This window comes from Gavialis gangeticus, unplaced genomic scaffold (genome assembly GCF_001723915.1).
Source record: "Gavialis gangeticus isolate Ggan-Ray unplaced genomic scaffold, GavGan_comp1, whole genome shotgun sequence".
Lineage (NCBI taxonomy): Eukaryota > Metazoa > Chordata > Crocodylia > Gavialidae > Gavialis > Gavialis gangeticus.
Window position 1 is genome coordinate 61,647,970 of NW_017729022.1, and position 12,889 is coordinate 61,660,858.

At 47.1% G+C, this 12,889-nt stretch overlaps 1 protein-coding gene across 1 annotated transcript in view; it reads right to left on the minus strand.

The window, feature by feature from the left end:
- The window catches only part of LOC109295979 (voltage-dependent T-type calcium channel subunit alpha-1I-like), a 68,760-nt gene that overhangs the window by 36,237 nt on the left and 19,634 nt on the right, over positions 1-12,889 (minus strand). Inside the window, exons 6-13 of the mRNA XM_019515159.1 lie at positions 10,635-10,786; positions 9,016-9,201; positions 8,241-8,358; positions 7,532-7,687; positions 7,035-7,125; positions 2,973-3,175; positions 1,403-1,819; positions 493-593 (exon numbers count right to left, since the gene is read on the minus strand). Of these exons, the coding sequence (XP_019370704.1) occupies positions 493-593; positions 1,403-1,819; positions 2,973-3,175; positions 7,035-7,125; positions 7,532-7,687; positions 8,241-8,358; positions 9,016-9,201; positions 10,635-10,786 (1,424 nt within the window). The remainder of the gene's footprint in view (positions 1-492; positions 594-1,402; positions 1,820-2,972; positions 3,176-7,034; positions 7,126-7,531; positions 7,688-8,240; positions 8,359-9,015; positions 9,202-10,634; positions 10,787-12,889) is intronic.

Genomic DNA, 12,889 nt, shown 5'->3' on the forward strand with positions numbered 1-12,889 from the left:
GTACTTACCAGCTCAGAGTTGGCTGCAGCTCCCTGCTGCAACCACCAGGGTCTGTCCCAATCTTTTCCAAAGATTCAGAAAGCTTTGAATCGATTCGGACCTTGAAATTGGTCCCCTGATTCGATTTGGATTTGGAGATTCGGCCACCAAATCAGGCTGAAGCTCCTCCAAATCGAATCATCCCCCAAAGCTTCGCACAGCCCTAATATCCCGGCCACAGAATTAACGTACCCAGAGAGTTTGAAAGCACTGGTAAGGGGTACCTTCAAAGCAGCTTCATTGCCCCATTCTTGGTTGTGGCACACATGGAGCAGGTCCATGATGGCAGCACACTCAGGAGTGCCACAGAAGCAGTATAGATATAAGTACTGAGCTTGAAGCGACAAAATCATTCCTGCCTTGAAAATGTAAAGCTGCGGCCAACATTCGACTCATCTGCTGCAACCAGATTGCATTTCCCCACCCCACCCCACTCACAAAAATAGGACAAACCTGTTTTGGGGAGAAAAGAGGTAGATAGACCAATCCTCCCGTAACTCACACCAGTCTGGCTTGTAGACCTCTATCATCTTCCGGATGCGGAAACACAGGGTCTGTGGGACAAAGGGTAGTGGATGTCATTGGCCACTTCCTTGCACCTTTCAGAGGTGTGCTCTTTTTCTTTAAGTCTAAAATACCAGTAGCTGGAGGTCTCTAGATCTGCTGTCTCCTCAAATCCCCCTCTTTCTAGCCTTCTCAAGAGGAGGGAAACTAAGTAAACATCACAGCCATGGGGGGATGATAGGGTGGGCAGAGCATTCACTGAGTGAGCATTCTCTGACAGGTGTTTGCTTCCCTCCAAAGAAAGAAAAGCCTCAGTATTCATCCCTGGTTCTTTAGGCCTGAAACTAATGATGTGTGAAATGTTAACCACTGACTCTTCCCAGTGACACTGTGCAGGAAAATTGCCCAAGGACCTCAGCTGAAGTAGACGCAGAGATTTAGGTCCCTGACCCACTCAATGGGTCAAAGGGAAGATGGCATCCATTGACACCTTTGTTTTTACGTGAAGTACTAATGATTTTATTTTATACAGTGAATATTTCTGTTACAATCTCTACTGACCCCAACCCCATTTGCACACCCCAGTACTGTCTGCTTAGTGTGGGCACTCAAACCTTGGGGTCTGGGCAGTAAGGGCTGTTGTGATCTCCTTATGCTTCAGCTATGAACAGACCTCAGACCAGCTTACAGGGTATTGCATGCTCTAATTTGTGTGACTTGGACACTAAAACCTCCTAGGTGAGCACAACTCACTCTCTTATCTCTTATGGTTGCTCTGCCCCTTTAAACCCTTGGTGCTTTTTTTGTCAAATCCCCCCGCACTCACACAGCCTGTCTCCTCCTAGTGCCCAGCACTCACGTAGTCTATCTCCTCCTCTTCCTCTCCACGGTCCTTGCGGTTGTTCATCTTTGGGAAGATCTCCTTAGCAATATCAGGCATTTTGCCATTGCAGTCCTGATGTTCAGTGGTTCCCGATGTTACACCAACCTTCCGGGTTGCTCTGTGACTGGATGGGACTGATGCCAGCTCCACCAGATCACAGGAGCCTTTGGTGTCCAGGGAAAGTGTTCGCCGGTGGTGAGGGGCCCTTCCCATCCCAGCTCGCTCCCCATCTGCTGTCCTGTGCCTTTCCCCAGATAACAGAGATTCATGCTCAGCTGATGGAGGTTTGTGTTTTAGGCTGTGTCCCCGAGCCAGGCTATTCCAGCTGGAGCGGCGGCTTCCCCAGGCCCCACTGCGACCCCATGCACCATAGTGAGAACTTCGAGAGCTAGACTGTAAAAGATTGAGACAAGGGATTCAATGAGTCAAGCCACAGGGTTTTAGCTTATTAGAGCAAAGGCTCACCTGTGAGCTCCCTTATATCTCCCAACAGGGTATAATTCTGTCCTCTTGTTTCAGCAGAGGCATTTTGTGAACTTCTGTAAATTTAATATCTATTATTACTACTACTCCTGCTAGTATTGTTACTAATATTATATAGCACTGGCTGCATGCCAGGCATTTTACCAATTAGATACATAAGAAAGCAGAGGATCAGTCATTCTTGTTTTGTGTAGTCATTCGCACCATTGAATAGTGGACGGAACAACTGACAAAATAAGGGGGTAGGGTTTCATGGTTGCTTTGCACAAGGCGCAGAGAGAAGGGCAATCTGATTCTCTAATCTTAGTTTATAATCTAAATGTGAGAAGGTAGGAAGAGAAAGGGGCTGGTTGGTCTCAGCTCACTGCAGCAGCAAGTCAGCACAAAATGTCACCATCAGGCATCACTGTACAGGATAACCAACAGACAGGAGTAGAAGGGTATGCTGTGTAAGGGGCGGAAGGGCACCACTAGAGCTGTGTGTGTTGGTGGAGCAGAGTGCCTGTGGCTGTTGTGCTGGACTGGAGCAAGGAGCGATGGCAGAATTGTCAATGGTGCTTTGGGGGCAGCAGTAAAGAGAGGTGGCTGCAGACTACAAGAGGAAAGGCTGCTACGAATCAAGGATTAGATTTTCCCCTGAACTAGGAAAACCTCACTAGCTGGAGGACCTGATCGTTCTGATACTACCTGCCAGCCTTTCCTAGTGTCTGGAAAGCACTCTACTAGTTTTTCTTCCATCCAGGGGCAGGGCACAATGATTTCACACTCTGTGCTTGAGAACTACTGTGGAGGACTAACAGGTCAAAGAACATTTCACTCAAGAGGAGACTCAAGAGGAGAAAACAAAAGGGACTGAAACCTACAAGAAGCCACAGTGATAATATGGAAATTGATATTAAAAGGATTGATAATATGGAAATTATGACTGCTTCAGGCAAAAAGAAGATGGGCAACAAGCTTCTGTTAGAGCATCTCTAGTGGCAGTACAACCACCCATGGCAATTCCAAAGTGGCAGCACTAATGTAATGAAGAAATGTATTGCTAGTTGTTCTACTCACTCACCAGTGACCTCTGGTCATAGGTCACTCTCCCCAGTGACATCACACTGCTCTTCCTGGACCCAACAGCAACGAGGACTTGGTCTGGCTGCAAAGAGTGCCGGGATGAATTTGTGACAGCAGCAGATACCACTGGCTGGTTGGAAGAAGGCAGGGAGGGGTCAAGATGTCCATTTGGTGTCACGGGAATTGCACAAAGCTTGGGATCTGGGCAGAGCACAAACAGAGAAAGAAAGAGAAAGGGACATTTCTTTCTCTTCCAGGGTTTCTTCCTCACTGTTCAGTGAGCGTCTGAATGCTCTGGTTGGAAAGCTCTATTAAAACCCAGTATTGCTTCCTGGATTGTGTGCAAGGGTGGTCCAGACAGTGATAGATTTAAAGTAATCATCTCTCTGAATACAGAATGTACTGATCTCCCAGAATCCTTTAAATCCTTTCAACAGCAACGAGTCTAATAGGGGGGACAAAGTGTGGGGAGAAATAAATGCAATTAACACAGCTTGTCTTCCTCTCTAGCCATCCTCTGACACATTCTCCTTTCCTGTCCCTTCTCCCTACCTCCTTGGTCCATCCTGGCAGCAGTCCCTTTCCTCTTGCTCTGGAGTCAGGAAGGGAGTTTGCTCAAATCCTGAAGTGACACAGCAGCTTCCAAATTGCTGGGTCTGTTTGTCCCACCTTCTCCCACTGCCCCTCATGTGATAGAGCAGGCAGCCTTCCTACAAGAGGAGCACTGCCTGGGGCCTAGCAGAGCTTTCCTTGCACACACACCCTGCCAGGCAAAAAAGGGGGCAGACCTTTGGCAGCTTGTAAGCAGACAATGATCCCACCTGTTCAAACAAGAGTAGTGATTTCCCACAGCTTTCATCATCTGAAACAACAGTACCACCTGTCTGACTGGCAGCTACTCATTATTTTGGGCATGTTTCCCATTTTCTTCACATCAGCTTGTCAGCTTGAGAAACCAAGAGATAGACCGAGACTCAGCAAGGCCTACATCCACCAGTACTCTGGGGGCTCCTCTAGACTCCTTTATCCACCTCCAGATTTCAATTAACATTATGTTGTGAGTTCTTACTGGCACCCTTAAAACATTGCTTATGCATCCCAAGGATCCAGGGAACTTGTTTTAATTTGCTCCTTGGGTGGGCCAGAGAGAAGCATCTACATTTCAATAGAGGTGAGTTTAGGTGGCATGGCGGGGTGGGGAGAGGAAACCAAAATATTCTCAGTGTTTTGAAATGTTACCCTTGGTGATTAAAATAATAGAGTTTGAAGCCAGAAATGATCCGTCAGGCTATCTAGCCTGGCCTTCAGCACAGCACAAGCCACAGAACCTCACCCATAGATGCTCATAACTGATGTTTGAGGTATGGCTCATCTTTTTTAAATGTCACTTCATTTTTGTAGCTCCTGTCTGGATTCCTTCTAACTCACCACCATCCTTTTTTTCAGCATGGACACAGGACTGGACACTGGACTTTTCCAGTAACAGTATCACTAATGCTGTACACAGAGGCAGTCCTACCTTCCTTCTCCTACTTGATATTCCCATGTTTGGGCTTCCAAAGATTGCATTTCCCTCCTCAGCAACAGCATTCCTTAATATGTTGCCAGGACTCTTATTTTTGCAGGTAACACTATAAGTTGGTAACGAGTTCAAAACCACCAAAATACTAAATGACAAAAAGAAACTAAACAGGAATTTATTATTTACTCTCTCTCACAATATAAGAACTAGAAGTCATAAAATAAAACTAGCTGGTAGTCTGTTTAAAACTAATAAAGGGAAGTTTTTTTTCACATAGTGTGTAACTAACTCATTGCCACAAGACGTTGAGAAAGCTGACAGTTTAGCTAGGTTCACAAAGGGACTGGGCAAATTCTTGGAGGAAAGAGGCATCAGTAACTATTGGGCTTGTGAGTTAGGGGTACAGCCTCTGAATCTGAACTTCCTAGGTTAAGTACAGGCAGTCAAAAAGCCCGAGGCTGAATTGATTCAGTCTTTGCAGGTTACTGTAAGCTGCAGAGATTAAACCGAGAAGTGCTTGAACAGACATTTACTTTTGTTTCAGGGAATGTAGCCACATGTCTGCAGTGGCTCAGGCCAGAAGCTGGAGGGCACTAGACCATGTCTCCCAGCCTGCCAGCTGCTGCCAAAGAGAAGGGACTGAAGTTCTAAGGCTTCCCCCTCCCCACACTGGAGCAGAGGGGGCATGGCCAGGCCCCAGCCTGGGGCTAGCATGCTGGAGGGTGGGAGTTAAAATCCCCTCCCTGACCCACATGGGACCCTAGCCTGGGTCTGCCTGAGCAGGGGGCAGTGCCTGCCAGGCTGAGGAGGGGGTGGGTGGAGAAAAAGGTAGTGGCACTGAATTCATAAAAGCTTGAACAAGAATAGCTCTTTCTTTGAAGTGAGCATGTATTGAACACATCAATTTGCCACATCAAGCACACAATAAACAACCACCAAAAATCTTCACCTAAGCTAAGATACAGCAAAGTAAGGCACAGTGAGAGCACATACAACTTAGTCTAACTTAAAATGGAATGCAATAAACCAAAAAGACAAGAGGAAGCCTTGCATAAGTCTTATGTAATCCTGAGGGCAGAGTATCTCCTTACAGCCAGGTACTCAAAAAATCCTTCTTGGGGAATCAGCAGGTGGTCTTAGGTACTGGAATGGAAATCCCACAGCCTCATCTCTACTTGGGTTTTTATAGGCACACTTACACTCCCCCTTGGGTGCCTTAATATTAGTATGCTTAGTATGCTTGTCACCTGTGGCACCTTTGGCAGGACTCTTGTGCATTCAGTGTCTTTTGCCTCTGCATAGGCCATCCAGTTTCCCACCTTTTACAGGTTCTGCTTTATAATGTAAATGTAGGTCTTTGCTTTCTTTGGTCACACTGGCCCAAGCAGTCTGGGACCCTCTCCTGTTCCCTTAGCTCCATCTCTAGCACATACATGCAATGATTGTGCCAGGTCTTTGCTAACACCTCCCACCTCTCAGTCTGGTCCAGCAAGGCTTGGCCCTCTGCTCACAGGTGGCAGAGGATCAGTCCCTCCAGCCCTGGCTCCTTCTCTTCCCCATGGCCTGGGGAAGCTGAGGGGAATTACATACATCCTGTCCCTCTCCCCTTATCAACTGTTTGCCTCAGTCTTCCAGAGGTGGGAAGGGGTAGAGTCTGCTGGTCTCCTGCCAGCCCCCTGCCAAGCAGATCCCAGATCAGGTCCCATGCTGGGGGGAGAGGCGATTTAAACCCCACTCCCTCCCCTCCACCTGATCCTGCCTACCCCCGCCCCCACCCCCTTCACTCCAGCTGGGAAGTCTGGCAGGTGCTCTCCCCAACCACCCATAGACTCAGCTGCAGTCCCCAGCTGGATTTCTCCCCACACACCACCTTGTCAGCCATCCCTCACTGCTCTGACTAGCAGACAGCACAGTCCAGCCTAGAGCTGCAAAGCATCTTGGGATGCTGGAGGACTGTGATTTAACTTGAACCAGGGAGGGGTCTGGGACAGAAATTTCATAAACTGGTTTGACTTAAATCAGTTAAGTCTGATATTACATTCAACCAGCTGTATCTTAAAACAGTTTCAGCAATTTTGAAACTGGTTTATGTGCACTGAACTTCTGTTCTGTTACAGGTATAAACCATTTTCTGATCACTTCAACTGGTTTATGTGTAACTTATGTCCCTAGCCCTAGACTGTAAATGTTGGAGGCAGCAAGTGGGAGAGGCACAGCAGAAAAAACCTTGGTCATACTCTGCGCACTCTCCCTTTCAGTATCCACTCTCTGCCACTGTGTAACAGAATATAGGGCAAGATGGACCTACAATCTGACCCAGTAAATGGCAGTTCTTATGTTCTTAATCAAACAAACAAGCAAGAAAACAAAGACTTGCGTAACTGCATTGTCATGAAAATGCTTTAGCCAAGACCAGCATTACAGTTTTGCCTTACGCAGAGAAGAGAGTTTTCAGGGCTGGGGAGGTTTCTGCGTGTTCACATCTTTCACCCAGATGCTGGTGGGATTTGAACAAATCAGCCCAGAGGATCCACTTACCAGAGCCATCCTGGACATCCTGGAACCTGTCAAGCTCCTCCACATTGGATGAGCTCTGCTCTTCATCTGAGTATGATCGGTTGGCATCACCCTGGAATGGAAAAATGAAAACAAAGATCTGGGATTCAGAGGCATCTGGGGGGCAAAGAATTCTGTTCATTCTGGTCATCCATTACCATGGGTGATAGGGATGCCAGATCTCACCATGATCAATGGCAGAACTCATATAGTTGCACTGTTGGCCCATGGAGAGGGAAGAAGTCATCCCCTCAGGGTAGTATGCAGAGTAGAAATTGTGAGCTCCCTCCTTCACTTAAGTGGGTTTGACACCCCCATGAAAGGGTTAAATAGGTTTTTTAACCCACCCTGACCATGTGGAAGGAACCAACTTCAATGCAATACCTTAGGATCTCCTGCCATTCCTTTCATACCATTTCCCACATCTGGCTTTCGAATCTGCATCCTCCCTCCTCCAAGAAGTGGCAGTGGCAACTCACCTCAGCCTGGAAGCCCTCCACCAGGATAGCCACCAGAAGATTGAAAAGGACATAATTGCCAAAGGTCATGAGGGCTACAAAGTAAAGGGATGCCCAAGGTGAGGTAGATGCCATCCCATTATAGAGCACAACATTCCAGTCCTCCTGGGTTAGGATCTGCAACATAGAAGAGAAGGCACCTAAGCCCACCAGAGCAAAGCAAGAGTGAAGGGGATAAACGTAAGTGGGCAGAGAGAGGAAAATGATCTGATCACTACATACCCCCATCTTCTTCCCTCATCCCAATGACTGCCAGGATCCCCACCAGCAGTGTGCGCTGTCCAGCTGTCATGCTGTCTTTGTGGCATTACCTCAGGTGACCCCAAGTGAACAGGGAGAGATGCACACAAACATAGCGCATGTGCTGAAGCATTAAATAGAGAAGTTGCTACAACACAGAATTGATCTTTGCAAGCTGTCCATCTCCCCATTCTCTCACTGCTCCTTGAAGGATAGAGCCCCTCTGCCTGAGAGATGTCAGATTACCAGATGTGTCTGTCCCTCTTCTCTCAGCTTTGCATACTGGAGTCTCAAATGTAGCTTTTTGTGTCATTGTGAGTGAGGGCAGGATTCACTAGTACAAACCTCCTCCTACTTCTGTTCAATTTGAGGTTGCCTCTTTGATCCCATCATGGGTCTAGCCATCCCACAGCAGGCAGCATTGACTCACCTGGAACACAGTGACTATGGCCCAGAGCAGGGAGTCAAAATTCTTCCGGTCAGGGACTGTATCTCCAGTGTCTGTCTTGAGGCTGAATTTGCACCCAAAGATGTGCATTCCCAGGATGCTGTTGGGTAGGGCAAAAAAGATAGTGTCCAATTAAAGTATCTCTGCTACCAAAGTGAGTTTGTTAGAGTACTTCCCCTTCTAATCCAAATGACTGATCATTGTCACCAGAGTAAGAGATATAAGAATGCAAAGAGCCCATGGAGATCTGCCCAAGAGGGGGCAAATCTTTGAATGGCCTATATCTCTTCATGCAGTTTCCCCTCTCCCTGCACCCCCCAGTTTCTGATGAATCTACCTCTCTTGTTCCATTTCCCCCTCCCTTAACCCCCTTCCAGTTTTTCTGTATGGAGTACTCAGAGTTCAGGCAGCTCCTCCACATCACACCACACTTCTACAGCAGTTAGTGAAAGGGTCAAGCTATTTCCTACAGCAAATGAAGTGTGGCTAACAGCATTCACCCTTTCAATTAAACACTGAGATCAGGATACTGCTTCTCTACACACAGTCCCAGCCTACTCTCTGTAAATATCTAAAGGCCAGATCCTCCATGGAGGAAAACTGTACTCCAGCTGAGGATTTGGCTCAGATATAATAATAGCATTCCCTCTTGCCACCTTAATGATAGAAATGGGCAGGATGAATCAGACCCACATTGGTACCACACTTAACATATGGAATGCCTTCTCAAACTGCTATGAAGCCCCTAACTCCTCACCTGAATATGAAGATGAAAAGCATGAGAAGCATGCAGAAGGTGGCCACATTGTCCATGGTCTTCATCAGCACCACCAGCTGGCGCCGTAGGGCAGGCATGAAACGCACCAGCTTCAACACACGCAAAAGACGGAACGTCCTTAGCACCGATAGGCCCCCATCTGACTGACCAATGATTTCCCAGATGCTGTGGCCCAGAGACAGTGAAGGAGATTTTAACCGGGGTGGGGGGGAGGGGGAGGAAAGGGAAAATAGAAAAACAAGATAGAGATAACTGAGAGAGAGAAATAGCAACATTAATCTGAGTTATTACCATTTCCTGAGTGGACTGCATATTTGCATGAGAGAGAAAGAAAATATTTCTATGTTATTTGCATGTGTGCATGTCTGGATCAGGGGTGTGCGTATACACTGTATACTGCACGTGTATGTTCTCATGCATGTGTGTATGTTTAATACTGCACTTCTCACAAAGGAAAATTAAACTGCTGTACAAGCTACTCAGGAATGAATAAATGCCGCATCACAAAGACGTGATGTGAAAGTTCCTTTATTAAAAAAAAAAAGAAAAAAAAAACTTCTACAGCATCTTTTCTCTAAGCATGTCAAAATATTTTGTCAATTTATTAAGCCTCTCAAACTCATGAGAGAGTGGAGTATTACCATTTCCATTTTACCTAGGGGGAAACCAAGGGTCCGAAAAATTATGTGGTTCGCCCAGGGTCACCCAGTGAGTCAATGGCAGAGTGGGGAATAACATTCAGATCTTCTGTTTCTTTGTCTTGTGCAATAACAAGGCTTCTCCCCATATTTTAGCTCATGAAAAGTACTGGTGTTGCACAGTGGCATTGTTTCAACACTGATCTGCCTTGCTGTATGTGTACCTACGGGTGGAAACAGACATTACCCTTTGTCACTTTTGTGCCACCATAACAATTTTTATGGTGGCACAAAGGCCAAGCAAATAGATGTCCATACCTTGTTGTGCCACAAATGCCCAAAATTTGTGGCTGTGACAAAGGTGTTCTTAATTTGTGCAACTATGTAGTGGTGGACATCTGTTTGCTTTATGGTGGAAGAGCATGGGCAGCTCTGGGCTCCCCATGATCTCCAGCCACCCTGGGGGCTTGCAGGGTTTGATCCTGAGCACCCTGCGGATTCCAATGCAGGATCAGGCCCCTCAAGCCCTGGGAGCACAGGCCCAGCTTTGACCTCAAAGAGACATGCCCCAGGCAATCTTGGGGCACTTCCCCGTAAGCAGGGAAAGCTGGGGTTTCCCTATTTACAGAGATGCGCCCTGGAGATTCCTGGGGGTGTCTCTATAAAGGGGAAAGTTGGGCTGGCACTCCAGGAGCTTGAGGGGCTGAGTCCTGCACAGGAATTCCTGAGACACACAGGACTGGGTCCCTCATACCCCAGGAAAACAAGTTGCCTGTTGTCCTGGAGCATCAATGGTAGGGGAGGGGACAGGTGGGACAATGGGTGGCATGTGTTTCACCCACTGAAATGGATCAGCTGTGCTGGGGGACATCCCAGCACAGCTAATTCATTTTATTTGGCAACATTTATTTCTAGCCTCAGTCTAATTCCAGTGTGGCTTCCCTGCTCTGACCTCCTCACCTGATGATGACAATGATGCTGTCAAAGATGTTGTAGGGATTGCGGAGGTAATCGAAGAGCCCAAAGGCGGTGAGTTTCAGAATCATCTCCAGGGCAAACATGCTGGTGAACACAACATTGCTGATCTCCAAAATGTTTGTCAGCTCTTCTGGCTGCATTAAAAGGCAAAGCCAAGGAATCAGAATTGGCGGAGACCTGAAGCCATCGCATCAGAACCAATGGATACCATTCTCATGGGACAGATGGCTCCACATGGAGGGGTGCCATAGGGTGATATGAATATAGGGCTGGAAGGGACTTCATGAAGTCATCTAGTCCAGCCCCTTGCTCAAGGCAGGATCAACTCTGACTAAACCATCCCAACCTGCTCTTGAAGATTTCCAGGGATAGAAATTCCATAACTTCTCTACGTACCTGTTCCAATGCTTGACCACACTCACAGTCAGAAAGTCCCATCTAATCTCCAACCTAAATTTACTCTGTTGCAGCTTGAGGCTATTGCTCATAGTCCTGTCCCCTACAGTCACAGAGAACAGCCCATGCCCATCCTCTCTATAATCACCCTTCAGGTCTTTGAGAATTGCTATCCAGTCCCCCCTCATTCTTCCCTTCTCCAAACTAAATAACCCAAGTACTTTCACCCTTTCATAGATTTCATAGATGTTTGGGTCGGAAGGGACCTTAGTACATCAACAAGTCCGACCCCCTGCCCTGGCAGGAAAGAGTGCTAGAGTCAGAGGACCCTAGCTAGGTGCTGGTCTAGTCTCCTCTTAAAGACCTCCAAGGTAGAAGAGAGCACCACCTCCCTTGGAAGCTCATTCCAGATTTTAGCAACCCTCACCATAAAGAAACTTTCCCTAATGTCTGATCTAAATCTGCTCCCTGTCAGTTTATGGCCATTGTTCTTAGTAATCCCAAGGGGTGCCCTGCTAAATAGAGTGTCCCTTATTTCTTGCTGCCCCTCCAATGAATTTGTAGACAGCTACTAGATCCCCTCTCAGCCTTCTTTTGTGGAGACTGAAGAGACACATGTCCTTCAATCTCTCCTAGTAGGATCTAACCTGTAGGCCCACAACCATATGAATTGCTCTCCTCTGAACCCTCTCAAGGTTATCCACATCCCTCTTGAAGTGCAGTCCCCAGAACTGGACACAGTACTCCAGCTGCAGTCTTACCAATGCTGCAGAGAAGTATCACCTCCTTATACCTGCTCATGATGCACCTTCTAATGCATGAAAGAGTGCAGTTGGCTTTACTTATCACTTCATCACATTGACAACTCATGTTCATATTGGAGTCAACTATGACACTGAGATCCCTTTCTGCTGCTGTGCTGCTTAGAAAGTCATCTCACAGCCTGTAGGTGTGCTGATGATTCTTTCTCCATAGATGTAGCACTTTGCACTTATCCTTGCTAAACTGCATCTTATTCTGTTCTGCCCACACTGTCCAAATCCACCTGAATCCACTCCCTGCCCTCCATCGTGTTTACTTTGCCCCATAATTTGGTGTCATCCGCTAATTTGGACAAAGTGCTTTCTATGCCCTCAACCACATCACTGATGAAGATATTGAACAGCACTGGTCCAAGGACCGAACCCTAGGGAAGTCCACTGCCCACATTTTTCCAGGTCAAAAATGACCTGTCCACCACCACCCTCTGTGCGTGCCTCATAAGCCAATTCACCACCCACCTGACCATGTAGTAATCTATGCCACAATCGCCTAATTTGCTTATAGGAATGGGATGCGACACTGTACCAAAGGCCTTTTTAAAATCCAAGTAGATGACATCTACCTCAGCTCCTGCATCTAAGCATTTTGTGACCTGGTCATACAAAGAAACAAGGTTAGTCAGGCAGGATCTACCCACTATGAAGCCATGCTGGTTGCCCTTCCTCATTATTTTTCCTACTGGACTCCCACAGATGTGATCCTTAATACTTTTTTCAAAGCTTTTCCCAAGTATAGAGGTGAGGCTAACTGGCCTATAGTTACCCGAATCATCCTTTCTCCCCTTCTTGAAAATAGGTGCCACATTGGCCCTTTTCCAGTCCTCTGGGACCCATCCTGAGCGCCGTGAGTGCTCAAACAACCTCGCCAGTGGTTCTGCAATGACAATGGTCAATTCCTTCAGCACCCTTGGATGAAGATAGCCCATGCCTGCTGGCTTAAACACATCCAGCCCCTCCAAATGCTTCCTCACTAGGTCAGTGCTAACTGCTGGTGGGTCGGAGTCCCTCTTGTGCCTGTTT